The 16,898-nt window shown below is 41.1% G+C and overlaps 1 protein-coding gene across 12 annotated transcripts in view; it reads left to right on the plus strand.

Moving 5' to 3' along the window:
• Positions 1-16,898, plus strand: part of IKZF2 (IKAROS family zinc finger 2) — a 121,152-nt gene that overhangs the window by 87,109 nt on the left and 17,145 nt on the right. For all 12 annotated transcript variants that reach the window (XM_027796768.2, XM_027796766.2, XM_027796769.2 and 9 more), the window contains one exon: positions 10,205-10,342. In XM_027796768.2, the coding sequence (XP_027652569.1) occupies positions 10,205-10,342 (138 nt within the window). The remainder of the gene's footprint in view (positions 1-10,204; positions 10,343-16,898) is intronic.

Consider the following 16,898-nt stretch of genomic DNA (forward strand, 5'->3'; position numbering starts at 1 on the left):
GCCGTGGTGGCAGCAGACTCCTTTGCCTTAGTGGAGCTGGAGTAAATGCTCTGGGTGTTGGGAAGAGCATTTGGGAGCAGTGAGCTGGCCCAAAAAGCATATGAGGTTTTCCAAAGTGTGCAGCACAGCTTGGCTCAGCAACGTCTACTAGAGAAAAATCCCACCCTTATTTTGAGCTCCTCTGTAACATTGGTGGTAAATATATATGTTGTCAGGCAGAGAGCAACAGGAAGAGATAGGAAAACTGCATAGGTAAAAGGAGTCAGAGGCAGCTCTTTTTCTGTTTGACCTCATTTGACATCTGTGCAAGACATGACAAAACCAGATGCTTGAACAGCAGATCTTTACAACGGTGACACAAAGACATGGGCCACAATGGTTCTTGGGCAGTAAGGAAAGTATGAATAAAAATTTTCATGTCCCAGAGGAGCCCATTAGTTTCTCAGCCTGACCTGGTTTTGGAAGCAAGGGTCCCTTCACTGCTGGCCTTGATCAAAATAAGTGAAAACTCCCTACTTTGGTGGTTGGGAAAAGAAGAGGAGCTGTCAATATTACTCTTCCCCTGTCACCATTATCTTCATGACAGCTTGCCGTTAATAGTCTGTTTCCAAAACTTTGTTTCTGACAGTGACAAGAAAAGGGAAAACTTACTTGCGTAAAGGGAAACTGGAGCACGTTCTTCCTATCTCCTAATGTGAGACATAAAATTGAAAGGTGTCAGGTGCTAAAAGAAATGTTTTTTCTCGTGCAGGAGCATGGAGGTGGAACAGTGGAACTCATTGCCACGGGATGAGAAATGAGCTAGAGTTAAGGGCAGCTTGTTCAGTGGTTTCATGCAGAAGAAGACTATAGTGCTGTAGTGAAAGTTAAATGGCATGTAATCTCTCTGTCTCCCTTCATTTATATAGTATATAATAACTGGTAACACTACGTTTGGCACTGCTTGCTCCAAGTAATTAATAGGTTTTGTTGGCTTTATAGTGCTAAAGGCCTTTTGCAAGGTGTGCGGAGGGGCTGCACTTGGGATAAACTGTATGCAGCTGGTGTAAATCGACTTCAGGGTATTACTCCCACTGATACTACCTACAAATCTGGCCCAACATCTACACTTGTTTTACCCAAAGGGGGGAAAAAACCCCCAAAACAAACAGAAGTGTTTCTCAAGGGAGTGTTTGTCCAGCAGCATTCCTGATTTGCACAGAGGTACCCACGCCCTGCGCTGCCTGTGTGAGCTGTGCCTCTCCACCTGCAGTTGGAGCTTGGCTTGTGATGACGTGTGGCTCTCCAGTCACCTCCTTAAATTCCTGCTGAACTGTGGCACTGACGGGGAGCAGACAGGACAGGGCAGAGAAGAACAGACCAACCTAAACTTGTTTTCATTTTTTCTACTCGCTCTGTTGCTGGAGCAAGTTTAAAATGAAAAGAAGCCAGTGAGCACATTTTGGAAGGTTTGCCGTGTGAACCAATTAACGCTCCGCTTATCAAGTCAACTTTCATATAACGTTAAAATGTCTGAAGTGGAGTGGAAAGTACAGAGCTGGTGTATATGGTTAAGGTTTAACCTCCATCTTAAGCCAGTTCCCACCCACATCCAGATAGCACGGTGGCATTGCAGGGAGGGGGCTCCTTGCCGAAGTCGCTTCGCTGACGTTCCTTGCGGGGCCTCTCCCCCTTTAAAAGTAAGTTGGCTGCTTTTAAGTGATTCAAAGCTAGCCAGGTGATAAAACACCCACTTATTTTGTGGACTTCCTGGTTTTTGTTAGTTTATCTCGCCAGCGGGGTGCTATTTAAACAGAGTCCCTTTTTTAATAGTATTTAACCATATCAGAGTCTGCATAAAATTCCTGGGAACCCCACCAGTGCCAGGGTTGCCTGGAGGACTGGGACACATTGGTATGAGACAAGGACAGTGAGCCCAATTCAATGGCCTCACAGCACAAGTGCAGAACATGTGCACTTGAAATTTTCGGATGGAGGGGAGGGGGAGGAATCTGCAAGCTCCATTGCCACTAATATAAACTAAAAAATGAGTGTCAGATGCCTTTTGCCAGCTTTAAAGCTCTTACATTGACAGAAATAAAGGTAGGACAAGGGAATTATGTGAGGAGAGCTTCTGTGTGGTGTGATGTGTGTTTCTTGGGACATGGAATTGGAGCAAGTAACTGTGAATTTCATCTTTTTCAGAACTAAATACAACACTAGTGTCCTTATCTGTGTTTCCCTTGATTTAGTATGTAATTTGTTTGCATGGTTTCACATAGACAGGTACATTGTCCTTTGTTTTTCACGCATACATAGATAGAACATACAAGCCTACAAAGTGAACTGCTTGTCTTCTGATCTGCAAAGGAAGAAACTGGGATGTGAGATTCTTGCTTTTCTGTTTTTAATTATTTAATGGGTGCTGCAAGACTGTGGTCGGAGTCCTGCAAGTATCTGGACAGTTAGGGAGATATCAGTAATTCTGTGACTGTGCCAGTGAAACAGGAGGTGGTTTGTTTGTTTGTTTGTTAAACTTCTGGCACAAAAAAAGCCACCTACTTATTTATAACCCTCGTGGCAGATTGGAACATTGTTTTATCTGTAAAATCCTGCAGATCAGCTAATAAATAAACACAATCTGATGAATCAGATTAAACAACAGAGCCACCAGTAGCTGCAAGATAAATCGTAATAAACTACTAAAGTAATAAAAGACTGCAGGCAGAAACATCTTGAAGGTACAAATAAGGACCCCAACCCCTTAGCTGTTGTACACGAGCACTAAAGGTTACAGATTTATACTAGATTCTGGCTGTGTGCTTATACACAGAGAAGGTATAGATGCTTGAAAGCTTCTCCTGACTAGTGTATTTACTTGTTTTCCACATGTGCATGTTTTTGTGGGTCCGTTCTAGCCAAAATGTAGCACAGATGAAGTCCTCAGAGTTTATATATAATCTGATGTTTAATACTGCTTTCTCTAGAAAATCAAGGGAGGACTGAACACTAGCATGGTATTCCACTGCTAGCCACTTATTTTACAATACCGTAAACAATTGGCAGGTAGATGCAGGTGTCAAACTGCTGTTTTGTGCCCTGGAGATATTTACGGGAGTGTCAGGCGTGTCTAGAAAACAAAGGGTGTGTAGGTGCAACATTTCGCCGTTGTTTTACTGTGCACTGATGTACCAGGAATATCTAGTGGTGTTTCACTGCTAGCTGCGTAGGGCTACTGTAATAGTACATGGTAGCTGTCGACAGAAATAACTTATTGCTGACTGCCGCTGTGCGAAAAGTCAGGACATGCTATATTTCATTTGCTGGGAGGCTCACAAATTGTTGAACAACCACATATATATCAATAGGCAATTGATAATAATCTTTATTAAGAGGTACTGGACCACGAGGTCATGAAGTGAGTCAAGTGCTCTATTTCAAGCTCCAAATCGAGATAAGCACTAGTTGCTTAATGGCATATGTATGTGGGCTTCTCCTGTTGTAATGATGCATTTGGGTTTTGAACCTTTTGAGGTGTCCAGAATAACCTTTTTAAACACAGATCTGGCTGTATGGTCTCCTTTACAGCCTTGATCTAGTGAACCTCATGTGACCTCACAAACCCTAATACATGACCCAAAATACGATCATCTAAAAAGCGTTTGTAGAATAGAGACATCAGAACTCCATGAGGTCCATGTATCTGCATCCTATGAAATGTACCCCAGGTATTGCTGCCTCCACAGGGACTGGCAAGCATTAAAAGATTACGGTAAAGTTTTCATAATGTGATTAGAGATTTGGTTTTTCGTGAAACTCAGACTGCTTTGAGATGTCATAGGTTGGGCGCTCAGAAGTGGAGGTACTTGACACTGTCACAAGTCTGTGTGTTTGTATGCTCTAGCAGCCTGGAGCCTTATTTTAGATGTGTACATGTTGTGACTTCTGCATGCAGCTTGTCTTGGACAATCGTCAGGTTAGCTGTGGGACTTGCTCCTATTTCTGAACTCCAGTGTATACCTATTAGTGTATGTGTGTGTGTGTAATCTCCCAGGAAAAAAAAAAAAAGCAACAAATCAAAGACCCCCCATGAATTTCAATGAACGCATTTACAGTCATTAAGCACAGCAGTGAGATACAGCATCGGAGTGGGAGGCAGTTTCCTTTGTAAAGCTATGTGCTGCTCAGAGCCAGCATGGGCTTAGGTCTCACTTTAATTTTTTTGTGATTAATTCTTTCGGGGGTCTATTATTCATGTAAATATTTTTGTGTGTGAAGCTATGAGTTAGGCAGCTCTAGAAAAGACAAAGTGTGCTGTTTAATTACAGTAGTGAACCAGAGGGACCATGTGTCACGTCTCTGCAGCCTCAGCCCTCCTACCGAAACCTCAGCACTGCCTCGGCTCTCCCTGGCTCTGACAATTGCTTCCTTAGCTTGGGAAAGCTGGAGGTGGGAAGGACTGCAGCAACTATTATATCCACCTTTTTGTGACTATTGCACGCTCTCTTTTTTTTTTTTTTTTTTTTTTTTTTTTTTTGTCCTGTGTGGTGTTAAATGTCACCAAGCTCAGGGGCATTTTATATTTCCCTGGGCTGGCCGTTTCATGTCCTGAAAGGACAACGTGCCTGCAAATTGCCTCATATGCTACCTGTTTTTTTGTCTGACTTCATTTTCTTATTCCTGCTTGATCCTCTACTCTGCATTATCCTAAATATCTCCTCCCACTCTTTAATGTTCACTCCCATATCTAATAAAATCACAGTGTATTATTAAGTCCTTAATTTCTCAGTAGAGATACGGGCCATATTTTTCTGTGTCTACCTATTTGTGTGAGCTTCACCAAATTAGCCTCTGTGCATCTTGCAAAGTGCATGAATTCATTTGCAAGCTGCAAAGAAGGGAATTATTACCTTAATCATACGTATGAATAATTGAAGCACAGAAAATCAGAATAACTTGCCTGCAGTCACAAAATTTGTAGTGTAACTAAGAGTTGAACCCTACACTCCCTAGTCCCAGCTCAGTGCTTTAATCGTATTTCCTACCTCTGGGTTAAAACTCATCTTACTCTGTAAGTCTCATTCAAGGCAAAGGGCGGCTTTGTGGTAGGCACCATGTAACTGCAGAACAGCTTCCCTCGCCTGGGCAGCTGCCAGGTTTAGGGAAGAAAGAAGAAATAATTAATGAATACGGGTTATGATGGCAGCAGTGGATTCTACAGCCTCATGGATGGGTGTAAGTATCAGCCCAAAAGAACATCTTTAACTTCTTCGATGCTGCTGCAGAAAGCTTGAATTGGAGAGTACTGGGGTTTCCTCTAGCTCTGGGGTGCTGGGAGTCAAGTGGGAGTTTGGATTTTACAGAAGTCAGTCATGCTCAGTGTGCTGCTATCAGAGGGACTTCTTCAGACCAAAAGTAGCTACATCAGATGGCCACTTAGTTCAGAAATCTCAGCTGACTTCCCTTCCAAGGCCCTGTAAAATAATGTAAATACAACAATAATGTAAAAATTATAAAAATTAGAAAAAAAAATAAAAAGAAAAATAAAAGTGATACAAGTCAGGTACAAAGCTCAGTGCAAAGTCTCTAGTCCTTGGATTGGGCTGACCCGCTTCACACAGCTGTAGTAGTGCCCGTTCCTGTATGAGCTGGTAGCCTTAGCGCTGAGATGTCGCAGGGACTCGGGACATGGGCAGATGGATGGGATGGAGTTCGGTGCTGCACTGCTGCAGAGGAGAACGTGGTACGTGAAACAGGGAAATGTGGGAGCAGTTAATGCTGACTGCTGAAAGCAGGGCATGTTTTGTCATTGGTCTTAAGGGAGGCAGGACTTTAGCTCAGCAAAGTGTAGCAGTGCTCTTAACCTGTTCTATAAGCCTTTCTCATGTTATATGCTTATGGCAAGGTATTACCTGGGATGCCTTGTTATTTCCCTTTGACTTACTTTATATTCTGCTATGCACTCCCATCTCTTTTGAGAACAAAATGCTGCACAAATGCCTTACGGGCTCTTCCTCTTTCACTGACCTTTTTTATGACTTTAAAGAAGTTTCCCTAGGCCCAAGTCTGCTTTCTGTCTTGAATATTGACCTTAGAGTTACACCATCTCATTGTTGGTGCGTGCAGACTTCTCAGCTATCAAAGTTCACCCACAGGACTCAAAGTATTTCTAACTCAGAAACACCTTGCCTTTTATGTCCTTCTCCTCTTCCCCCCTCCTCCCTCCACACGAACATTTTAATTTCACAAGCAAACTTCTTTTCTCTGTGAATTTTGACGAGTGGTTTACCTGTTTCATGGTAAAAATTGTACTTCAAATTTAAATGTCTTTTTCACTGTGACTGTCATAATATTTTCCATTCGAAGCTGAGACTCCACTGTGGGTTTTCTGTACCACATTGTCATCCGTACGAATCTGAGCTTAAATGCCTGGAAATTCTGACATTTCAGTAAGAAATATAAAGTGCTTTTTTATATTCTTCAAGTTAGCTCTTTCGTAGGTATGGCTGCTGGGTTTTGCCCAGTGCCCTGGTCTTTCCCAGTTCAACAACGGATCAAAGGTCTCTCAAGATCTTACGCTTGTTTGCATTCGCTGTAGGGTGTAATTTCTATGAGAATGAGTGATGGTAATTTTTTGTATGATTGCTTACCCCAAAAAGGTGATAAAGGAATAATTACCCCAAACCAGGGAATTTCCAAACTGGCTTTGCTTGGGTGCTGCTGCCATTGGCAGCAGCGGTTACATACAATGCCAAATGCGGTGACCGTGTACAGTGGTCCTCAGCGAGTATGTCAGAGAAGGCAGCTTCATACCAAGCACACAGAGCCAGACTCTGAGCAGCTTCACAGTGGAAATGGCTCCACGGTGGACAAGAGCTGCCTTTAGAGGGGCGCTTGCAGAGGGTTTTGGTCAGCTGTAGCGCTGTTGAACTCTTTGCTTTCAAGTCAACGGCCTCTAGACCAAGACTGCTTGTGCCCAGTAGTGCAAGCCACATGTTTTGGGGGCAGATTTTGACCATTAACATTTACCTACTATACAGTGTTTGACAAAGGCTGAAATCTCTCTGGGCAGTTGTGTGGTTTCATAGGTGGTTCGTGACCTGGAACGAAGTGTGCTGTTGAGGAGATCACCAGAATTGAATTCTCTAATACACATTTACAGCTTTCCATTGGGTAATATGAAATATGGAAGAGTGTACACCCACTGGCAACATTCACGTCCACAAATACATATATATATATTTTGTCATTAGTTACTTTGAGAATACAAGGGGAAATTCGATGCTGTTTCACTGACTTGACATTTTTCCCAACTGCAAGATTTGTAAAATCCAGATCATAATGGCTAGCTGCACGTTTTACAAAACAGGTTGTGCAAATTGATAGCAACACGAACTGCTACTATCAGAACCCGTTCCATTGTGGTCTGACGTGACCAATTGTGCTGGAACCCAAGTCACAGTCACTTTGTGCAGTTTTATAGTATAAATCAGATTTTACACGTGTGGAGCTATGTTGTGATTGTGTCTGTAGAGCAGCAGGGACAGAATTTGGAAATGAACCCAAGGGAGTTGTAGTTGATCCTACTCAACTGGAGCTCACAAACTTTGTTCTTCACAGCTGTGTCTCAGCAGTTTCCAGTTGTGTATTAGGCATCATGACTAACATTTGTCACATGTTGTTTATTCTCTTATCTTCTCCCCAGAGGAGGGACCGTGTGTGCTGGGGTATTTCTTTCCTTCGGGAGTTACGTTCCTCAAATCCCATATTGCCTGTTGAAATTGGGACTTTATCATTAGCTTTTATCGTCTCTATGAACCTTGAAATTTGATGGAATTTGGGTAGCTGATGGTCCTAGATATCACAGGAAAAGCTCAGCCTTGTTGTGTGTGAATAGTTTCTGAAATTGTTGCAGTGCAGGGAGCAACCATTTGAAGAGGTGTAATACAAACATTTTTTTATTGTTGAAGCTTTTTTTTTTCTGCTCTGACCTTGTAGAGAATGTGTTTCTCTATACTAAATGATAATATATTTAATTAACTGTAGCTGCCTCTTGAATATCTGAAAGCAATCGTCCTTTTCCCTTGTGTCTTACAGTTTAACTAAGTTACTCGTTAACCTGGTGTAGCCAAATCAGGTGGGCTAATTCAGCCCTGCTTCAGCTTGGTTAACTTAGTCCCTTCAGCTGCACTGGGTTTTTTTGATTAGACACTGAGTTAGCTTCTAATGAAGTCTGTCAGACTGACAGACGTTGATGCCATCTAGATGCATGGTGAAGCATTGTAATAGTGATGGAAAAAGTCTTTCCATCCTAGGGAGCCACCAATGTGTTTTCCTAAAGGTGCTTCCAGAATGAGATGGCTGGTTTATGTTTAAGAGTTGAGGCTTCATCCAGATCATTCAAATCAAGGGCAATTAATCTGGGAATGATAATGAGCCTCACGCTTGGCCTCCACTGAGATTTCCAGTACCAGTGCCAGTTACGGCAACAGTGTAAGCTAGTGAGCAAAATAAAAGACCACAATAACAGTTTCATCTAAGATGCAGTACTTTCCTGAGGATAAGCCTTATCTCTAAATAAAGAAAATAAATCCACAGTTTGGATCAAAAGCACCTTTTTTCCCTCAGTGGAAAACTTGATTGTGTCACTGAACTGTACATAGAAACAAACTTTTTGAGAAAAACGATCTTTCTGCAAGTGCGTTCATTTTATCAAATCCCTTTTTTCTGAGATGAAAACTTTTGAAACTTTTTTGACCGACAATGATACCAAAGGCTCAGGCTTTTTCGTCTTCCATCATATGGGTAATGTGGGGCACACACTGGTATCTGCTAGTCCGCCAGGGGCCCCAGAGAATTTCCTTGACTTTGGGTCTTTTGCGTTTAGGGCTTCAGCCCCAAGGCAAGGAGCCCTCTTCCCAGTTTCTTGTTGGCTATGGGTGTCCTCCCTCCAGTTTCCCCTGCGTTTTCCCATCCCAGTGGTGACGGTGCATTTTGGCTGCAATTAGTACAGCTTGGATTTCATTAAGTAAATGACTGTGAAAAGCTTTCAATATTGGGACAAGCCCAATAGAAACATGTATATTATCCAACAGAGGATGTTCTCAATTTCTTTGGCTGGAAACTAAAATTCTTACCTAAGATTGTCAAAATTCTGGAAGAAGTTTGACCTTCCCCATACCTCAGCCAGCTCTGAAAATCGCAGGCGATGGTGTTTACTAGACTTGCAGTACTGACTTAATAGCTCTTTAGTTATTAGAGAATAAATGTTCGTGTTCTACAAGTTTAAATTGTATTAAAAGCCTTTATTAGCACGGCTTGGCAAAATACACTCCTGGCTAGCTTTCTGGCCTTGGGTTAGGCCATTCTTGTGGTTTCTTAATGACATGCTACAAAAAGGATATACTTTATGAGAATCTGGTGCCAGGTTTTGCATGTATTAAAGAGGCATTTGCCATTTGTTCGTAACGCTGCTGAGTGAAACAAAAAAGAAAATTTTAAAATTTGAACGCAAGACGCAACTCCTCTGTCTTGATTTTCATTGTGCATTGCTTTTTATATCTTTTTTATATATATATTCTTATTATATATATTTTAATATTATCCAGTCTCTGCAAATTACTGGTAGCAGCTCAGTTCTGGCATGTAACAGTGCTGTTACCAAAGTTACTTTCCGTTGTCTTTTATTTTCCAACCTTCCCTTAGTAATTTTGGCAAAGTTTTCTCAATGAAAGAACTCCTCCTCTGGGCCATGTAATGGGTTTCCCCACAGCTGGGAGCAGAATTAGGCCACTGGGGCAGCTCGTTTTTGTGAAGGCAACTGTTCATGCCATGGGCAAAAGTGTCTCAGAAGTTTCTTTCCCATGGGACTTGTTTGACAACATAGGCAGTGCTGAGGTGCGATTCAGCTGTTTCGTTTCTTTTCCCCTCTTGTCATCTATTTATTTGCTTTGTGACCGACAAGTCTGCCTTTTTCCTTCTGCTGATACTGCGCATTAGTGTGTAAAATGGATGGGGTGAAGAACCCAGTGGGTAGGAGGAGGTGTGTGTGGTGGGAAAATAAGGCTGGGAAAAAGGTCTGGGACTTGAATAACCTTTCTTAGGTGTCTTTCCATTGCAAACATTGTTTGTCGCAAAAGTGTGATTTTTTTTTTTTGATTTTTTTTTTTTGATAGTAAATGTGGGTTGCAGTGGATTTGACCCAATGCTCTCGTTCTTTCCGCAGTGGGGAAGCCTCACAAGTGCAACTACTGCGGCCGGAGTTACAAGCAGCGCAGTTCGCTGGAGGAGCACAAGGAACGCTGCCACAACTATCTGCAGAATGTCAGTATGGAGGCTGCTGGGCAGGTCATGAGTCACCATGGTGGGTGGAAACCGCCTTTTGAGGTCTCTTGGACTGGAAGCATCTCTTGCGGGTTTTTTTCCATCTGTTTTTCTTCCTTCATTTCAGCTTTGCATCACTTCCATCTTATAGATTGCTTATACTCAGATAGGCAGGAGGAAAGATGGGCTAAAATTCTGTGTCCGATTTAACAGCACTGGTTTTGCTGATATTTTTTTTTTTAAGTCAGTATTTCATTTTTTAGTACATATAAATATGCAGGCATGAAAAGAGGAAAGTCACATGTGCAAAGTTACCCAAAAAATCTACTAAGCCATATATAAAATATATGATTTCCCTCCCCTTTGTTTCTGATGGTGACTGACAATTAAAGAGATAAGGATGATGGAGGTATTAAGAAATCATTATTTCTGATCCCTGTAATATTATCTTATATCCCCCAAAAAAGGGAGGGAATAGATATAAAAATCTCCAAAGCAGAATGGAATTCAACAGTGCTGATGAAAGTAATTATAACCAAAAAAGTGTTTATATGCATTTATATTTGTTAGTATTAATGTTAACTAACACTGCATGTGTTAATATACATAAAGACTGAAGATTGCCAAAAAGATTGTTGAAAGCAAGAAATGTCAAACTCCATGAATTTGTTTTAAAAATTTTCCATAGCTGTTAGTACGGATAATGAGCATAATGTCTCAGACTGCAAGGTTGTAGGCTTATCTGTAGCATTAAATACTACATGGTAACTGTCCAAAAATTGTTAAAATTTCGTTCAAAATCATCATTTTGGAAACTCTTCTAAAACTGAACATCTTTTAACTTTTAGGAGTTGTCTTTAGTTGTTGGTAGTTGAAGTATTTAGACTTTCTTACTAATCAGAAAATATAAAAATTATACATTTTCTATTTTGATTAAAAATTACCATATGCCTAAGAATACCAAAAAGTTAGATTGTAGGCAAATGGAAAAATGAAAAGGTGAAAGAACATTTCATCTTTTTTTTTTTTTTTTCCATTTTGTTGCTTTTCATTGTTGAGTGGAGTCATATGGCTTCATTTGGAAATTAATTATGTAAAAGTTCTGAAAGGTCATTTCTAAAAACCTAAAAATACAAGCTGAATTAAAATCTATTCAGCATTTCTAATACTGAGCTACTTTTTAGTGAAACAAAAACAAAATCAGCAAAAAATTCTAACGAGTACTTTTCTATGAACGATTTAATCCCATAAAGGCCATCTAAATGTATTTAATATGTATTGCCAAAATGTTTGTACAGCTCTGTCTTTGATTACTGTCTTTGTAGACATCCTGGAGACTAAAATCAACATTTAAAATGTAACGGATGACTTCAGTGTCTTTAAAGTTCGTGATTATCCGCTTTAGGCCTGACTTAACACTTGGAGAAGTCAGTGGAAAGACCGATTTCAGGTCTTTGCTATGTGCAGGTACCTGTTGTGTGCTTGGGCTGTTAGAGCGCTTAGTTGATAGTATGAGTTTAACCACCAGCACCATTCCCACCAAAATACACGCTCTTCACTCTACAAGGGTGTGCCTGTCGTTAACCAGCGAGGTGATGGTTTCAGTCAGCCTTTCCTTAGGGGAGTAACAGTAGGTTGATATAGTTGTGACAGCCAGGATGTTTCAGAGATTACATTGTAGAGGATCTTCCCCAACTCCACTCAACTTCTGGGTTTGTTATTCAGGTATTTATTAAAAATGGGTTTATTTTTCTTGATAGTGTGCTTCTGAGGAAATCTAAAGCTTTTTCTAAGCTGCTTAATGCTATGACAAGAACAGTAAGTCTTAACCTTGTCTGCCCAAAGAAGCTGGAATGGTTGACCTTGCATTGATTTTTCCACCAACTGAAGTTAAACCAGTGCAAACCCCATGTGGACAGTTCTTTTATTTACAGCCTGACTGACTTTGCTTGGGCTTGAAATAGAAATGTTCACACAACCACTTCACTTTTTCTCAACAAAATTAGCTTAAAACAGCACTTTGAATTCAACAGTGCCTCTTCCTCCTCCGGGCAAATATGTCTAAATCTCCCCTGGTGAATGTTTAAGGGGATGTTTGATCCACTGTCTCCGTTTAGCTGTTTAGTGAGGGCACAGCGAGGACAGGCAGCAACAGGGAGCTCCAAATTCAGCTGGGATCAGTAATAAATCCCACCTCACATCCCAGCATCACTCCCACCCATGAAGCTCAGCATAGGAGTGAGGGTCATAAGCAACAGCCTTTAGAGGTCTGCAGCAAAGTCATTTCTCCTGGGACTATAAAGACACCAAGGAAGAGTGTACAAATGATTTCTCAGCTTAAAGTTAGGTTTTAGTCTAACCTGGAAAAAGGTATTCATTTTCTTCTCTCCCATGTCATACATGGAAAGGATATTCCTGAGCATAAGTATATGCTTTGGAGATTTTTATCATTGGTTTATCTTCTATCACATTTGGGTTAAGTTTCCCTGACTCTCTTTCCAAATACTTCTGTAGTATTTTGTTCCTGCTGAGTGTTCTGAAGCATCTGAATGCATTTTGGTGTGACTCCTGAGGTAGAGGTGGGGAATTTCTTATCCCTACCAGCATCCTGCTTTAAGGGCACAGGCAGCTGTGCTGGGTCTTAAACAAAACAGCCAACTTTTAACATCACTCTAAATTATTTCTGCAGAGATTAATTGTTCCAGAAAAGTGGAGGCAGCCCCTAGAGAGTTTGGATTTTTTTCAAGCATTGTTCTGAAGTTGATCAGTTTATAGGCATGGTACAGACATCTACTTGGGTGCTTTCACTATGCCCTGAGGAGGCCTTTAATTTCAATTATCTTTGTCTTGCACATGGCTAGATCACCTGACTACAGCCACAAGGGGAGGGGAAGGAGGGCTAGTTTCTGTGTGTGGGTAGGAATGTACAAGTCTCTGGGTCTCTCTCCATCATCTTCCAGGGTGCAGGTTGCTTGCTGAGCTACCCCTCCTTGTGGCTAGGTCCTGTTCCCTGCTGAGCAGGACAGCTGCTGCAAGAGAGCTCCCATGGCTTTGTTGTTGGCAATTTTCAGCTCAGCAGTGCTGGGCCCGGAGGTTGAAATTAGTCTGCAGTTTCCTAGCTAGTGGTGTGTTGGGGGTGACAAAAATTACAGTCTCTGAATGCCAAGAACATGACCTTTGCAGGAATGAACAGGGAGAAATGTTGAAGGCTAGCTATGGTTTATACCTGGTTATGTGTTATTCTCCATCTCCATAAAGAAAAAAGTCCAGGGGAATTCTTAAAGTGGAGTGGAGAAAGATACTCATTTTAGGAGAAGGAGAAAGAAGCCTAGTCCTAGGCTGTGCAAGGCTCAAAGGCCAGATGAATACAAAACACGCAGTGGCCTTGTGTCCTTCCTTCTTACAGAATTGCTTAAAACATCGTGAAAATGCTGGTCCCACAGGAGACATCACACTGTGGTCCCTGGGAATACTTCCTGTCATTTCCCTGCACACACACACTTTTTTAAAAATAGCAATATGGTGAGCTTAGGAAAGCAAGTTGAGGTAGGTGGAGTAATGCTAACATATACCAGCTGAGACTTAGCCCAGTATCAGTTGTCTGCACACAAAGGTATTTATCAGCAAAACGCACATTTGGTAATTTTTTTTCTTTTTTTTTTCCCTATTCTTTCCTCACTTGGACAACATCAACTTTTTTTAATAGTGTGTGTGTCTTCCTACAAACTAAGGAGTAAAAACTAAAAAATAGCCACTTTGAGCACTATGATATAAAGACCAGTGTCTTCAGGAGAGTGAGTACTGTTCTGAAGACCATCCAGGTTTGTCAATTGAGAGTTTGGGCTTAGAAACAGCATTTGATGTTAACTGCAATTGAGACCATAAACAGTGACAGAGATGGTGAACGTTTGCGTGGGCAGGCCAGGAGCACACCTTGATAGCTGATTAAGAACATCCCTGAACAGAAACATACTCGAGCGTGGGCTTTTCATGGACTAGATGCTTGATTTTTAGAATAAAAAAGCCTTGCTGAGCTGAGACCGTAAGTTCACAGTATAAAATGAGTTGCTATATCAAAGCTAGTTATAATGTCTCAGCTGTTCTTCGGTAGCTCCCACTACCAAGGTAATGAAATACGATGAAATACAACAAAAAAAGAAATGCATTTACCACAGAGTAAATGTGTACACATGAGCTTCCATTACAGAGCAGCTGATTTGTGATAACTGTTGGGTTGTTTTTCCCCTTTTTTTGTTTTGTTTTTCCTCAAAAAAAATGATGTGTGCTGGGCTATTTGTCCTTTATTTGTGTATTTTGAAATTGAAATTAATATATTTAGAATAGACAGTGTGATCTTTAGCTTAACTCTCTAGGTTTCTAAAATGTGATATCTCACCTGTTTGGTCTGGTTTGGCATGCAATTTAAATGGTTTCAGAAACCAGACTATTTCCATCTCTCCCTTCTCCCAAGAAATCTACATAACAAAGCACATTCTGGTAACTTATTCCCATCATAACACAAGTATTGGCATGATTCAGTGATTCTACTGCAAAAGAGCCATGCCCTGGGTTATAGACTTGAGTTCTGAGGTGGGAAAAAGAGCTTACAGCATGAAAGATGGGGAGTGGTAGAAAAAAAGCTTTTATTGGTGATTATTTTACTTTTTAAAGGATTCCAAGCAGAATTTTTGCCTGACTTAGAGAAGAGCAGATGTCTTTTTTAGCACTATTCATTTCTCATGGAAGAAAGGTTTCAAATTCTGTATAGGAAATTTTACACACATATGCCCAACAGTAGAATTATTTAATTATTACTTAATTGTTATAAGACATACAAATGTCACTACATTTGGGGCTTAATCAGATGGCTATGAAAGTAATTAGGAGGTTTTCAACTGATTTTGTGGGTAAGTACAATTCTACAAAGCTAGCATGCCCTTAACAGGCCTTCCCGGCAGGGAATTGGAGCCCTCTGCACCTCCCTAGCTCCCCACCACCATGTCCCGTACACCAAGAGCTGGAAATTCTTGAAGTGGCATCCATGTGCAAACCCAACTCCATCAAAGTGAGGATGGATCTTGCCACTGAGGAGGGATCCAGGGTTTCACAAGCCCTGTGTGTGTGAATGTGCATGCATACGCTGATTTTTGGTAATCGAAAAGCACAGTCAGACACCAGCTCCCAGTGAAAATCAACAGATGTAATCTTTCCTTTCTTCCAAAATCTCCGTGGTAAATACTTGGGTAGAACTAGTGCAGATAGCTCCTGACCGAGCACAGTATTTAAATAACCTTAAAAATATAACCTTACCTATTAAAGTATTCCAAACCTCCTAGACTGCACTGGGCATTAATTAGGTCACTTGAACACTGCATCCCATTTTGTTGCAATGTTAGATTCATTTCATATTTATGCTTTTTCTTCCTCTCTTTCATTGATGCCAGCAGGACTGCCTTGTAAATGAGAAACCATTGTGTTTCTCAGGGGGAGCATCCTGTACAAATAAAAAAGCAGCAGAGTAAATCATTTTATAGCATATGGTAGATTCTAAGCCTGAAAGTACTCGGCTTTCCATAGCAGCAGAGGCACAAATGGAATCAAATGAATAAATTGCCATGTTTTCTTATTATGAATGTCTGAATTGAGAAGTTCACCTGAGCAGATACTCTGTTTTGTAATTGCCTGGTATTTGCTCTTCCTTACTAGAAAGAAGGCAAAGACAAGGCTTTTATCACCCTATTTTTCATATATTATGTGCTAACAAACAGCTGTGTGTTTAAGAATAGGGGAGTGATTATTCCATATCAGGATGCTGAAGGTAGTAAAGTTAAATGGGAGGAAAGTAGGCTAGTGGTGTTCATTTGTGGCACAGTCTCAGGGGGAAGGTGTCTGTGACACAGAAGGCTGCCATGGGTGAGACCAGAGGAGGACCAGCAGAAGACACATAGAGGTTTCAGTCCTTTTCTGTTACCTCAGCAGTATCACCCATGACTTCATGGGAAGATTTATCTAATACAGGGAATGCAATGGATTGCTCACAGTTTACAGATTGTAGGAACTCTGTGCAAGTTCATTGTTTCCATCTCTTTGCCATCTGTTCTTCTCAAATAATTTTTTTGCACCTCAGCTATCCCATTAGCACATGGACTAGGGGCTGATCCTTCTCAAGTTTCTCTTGCTACCTTCTGAAGATGAATGCGGGACAACCATGTATTAAATTCATGGCAGCAGAGCAGAACTACACATGGAAACACACTTGACATAGATTGCAAAGGACTTGGACTCTGTGGGTCTGATCCACAGCATGGTACCACTGACCCTTCTTGCTGTTTGTAAGAGGATGCTCAACAAAAAACGGAGTATTTTGTAGGTATTTAGTGAATAGCTGTGTCAGCAAGTGACATAAAACCCTGTGTGAGCCAGTCACCACGCTGGTCAGGAGCCCGTGTAATTCCTGTACTCCTGTTGCTCTAGCACCTTATTCCCCGACCCAAAAAGTGACAAAGAGTGAGACGAGTAAAGACAGAAGGGCTCACTGATTTCTTGTTATTGTCTCAAAGACAATGTATGAGCATTCCCCTAACATAGCACAGGAA

The sequence above is a fragment of the Falco peregrinus genome, chromosome 8 (assembly GCF_023634155.1).
Source record: "Falco peregrinus isolate bFalPer1 chromosome 8, bFalPer1.pri, whole genome shotgun sequence".
NCBI lineage: Eukaryota > Metazoa > Chordata > Aves > Falconiformes > Falconidae > Falco > Falco peregrinus.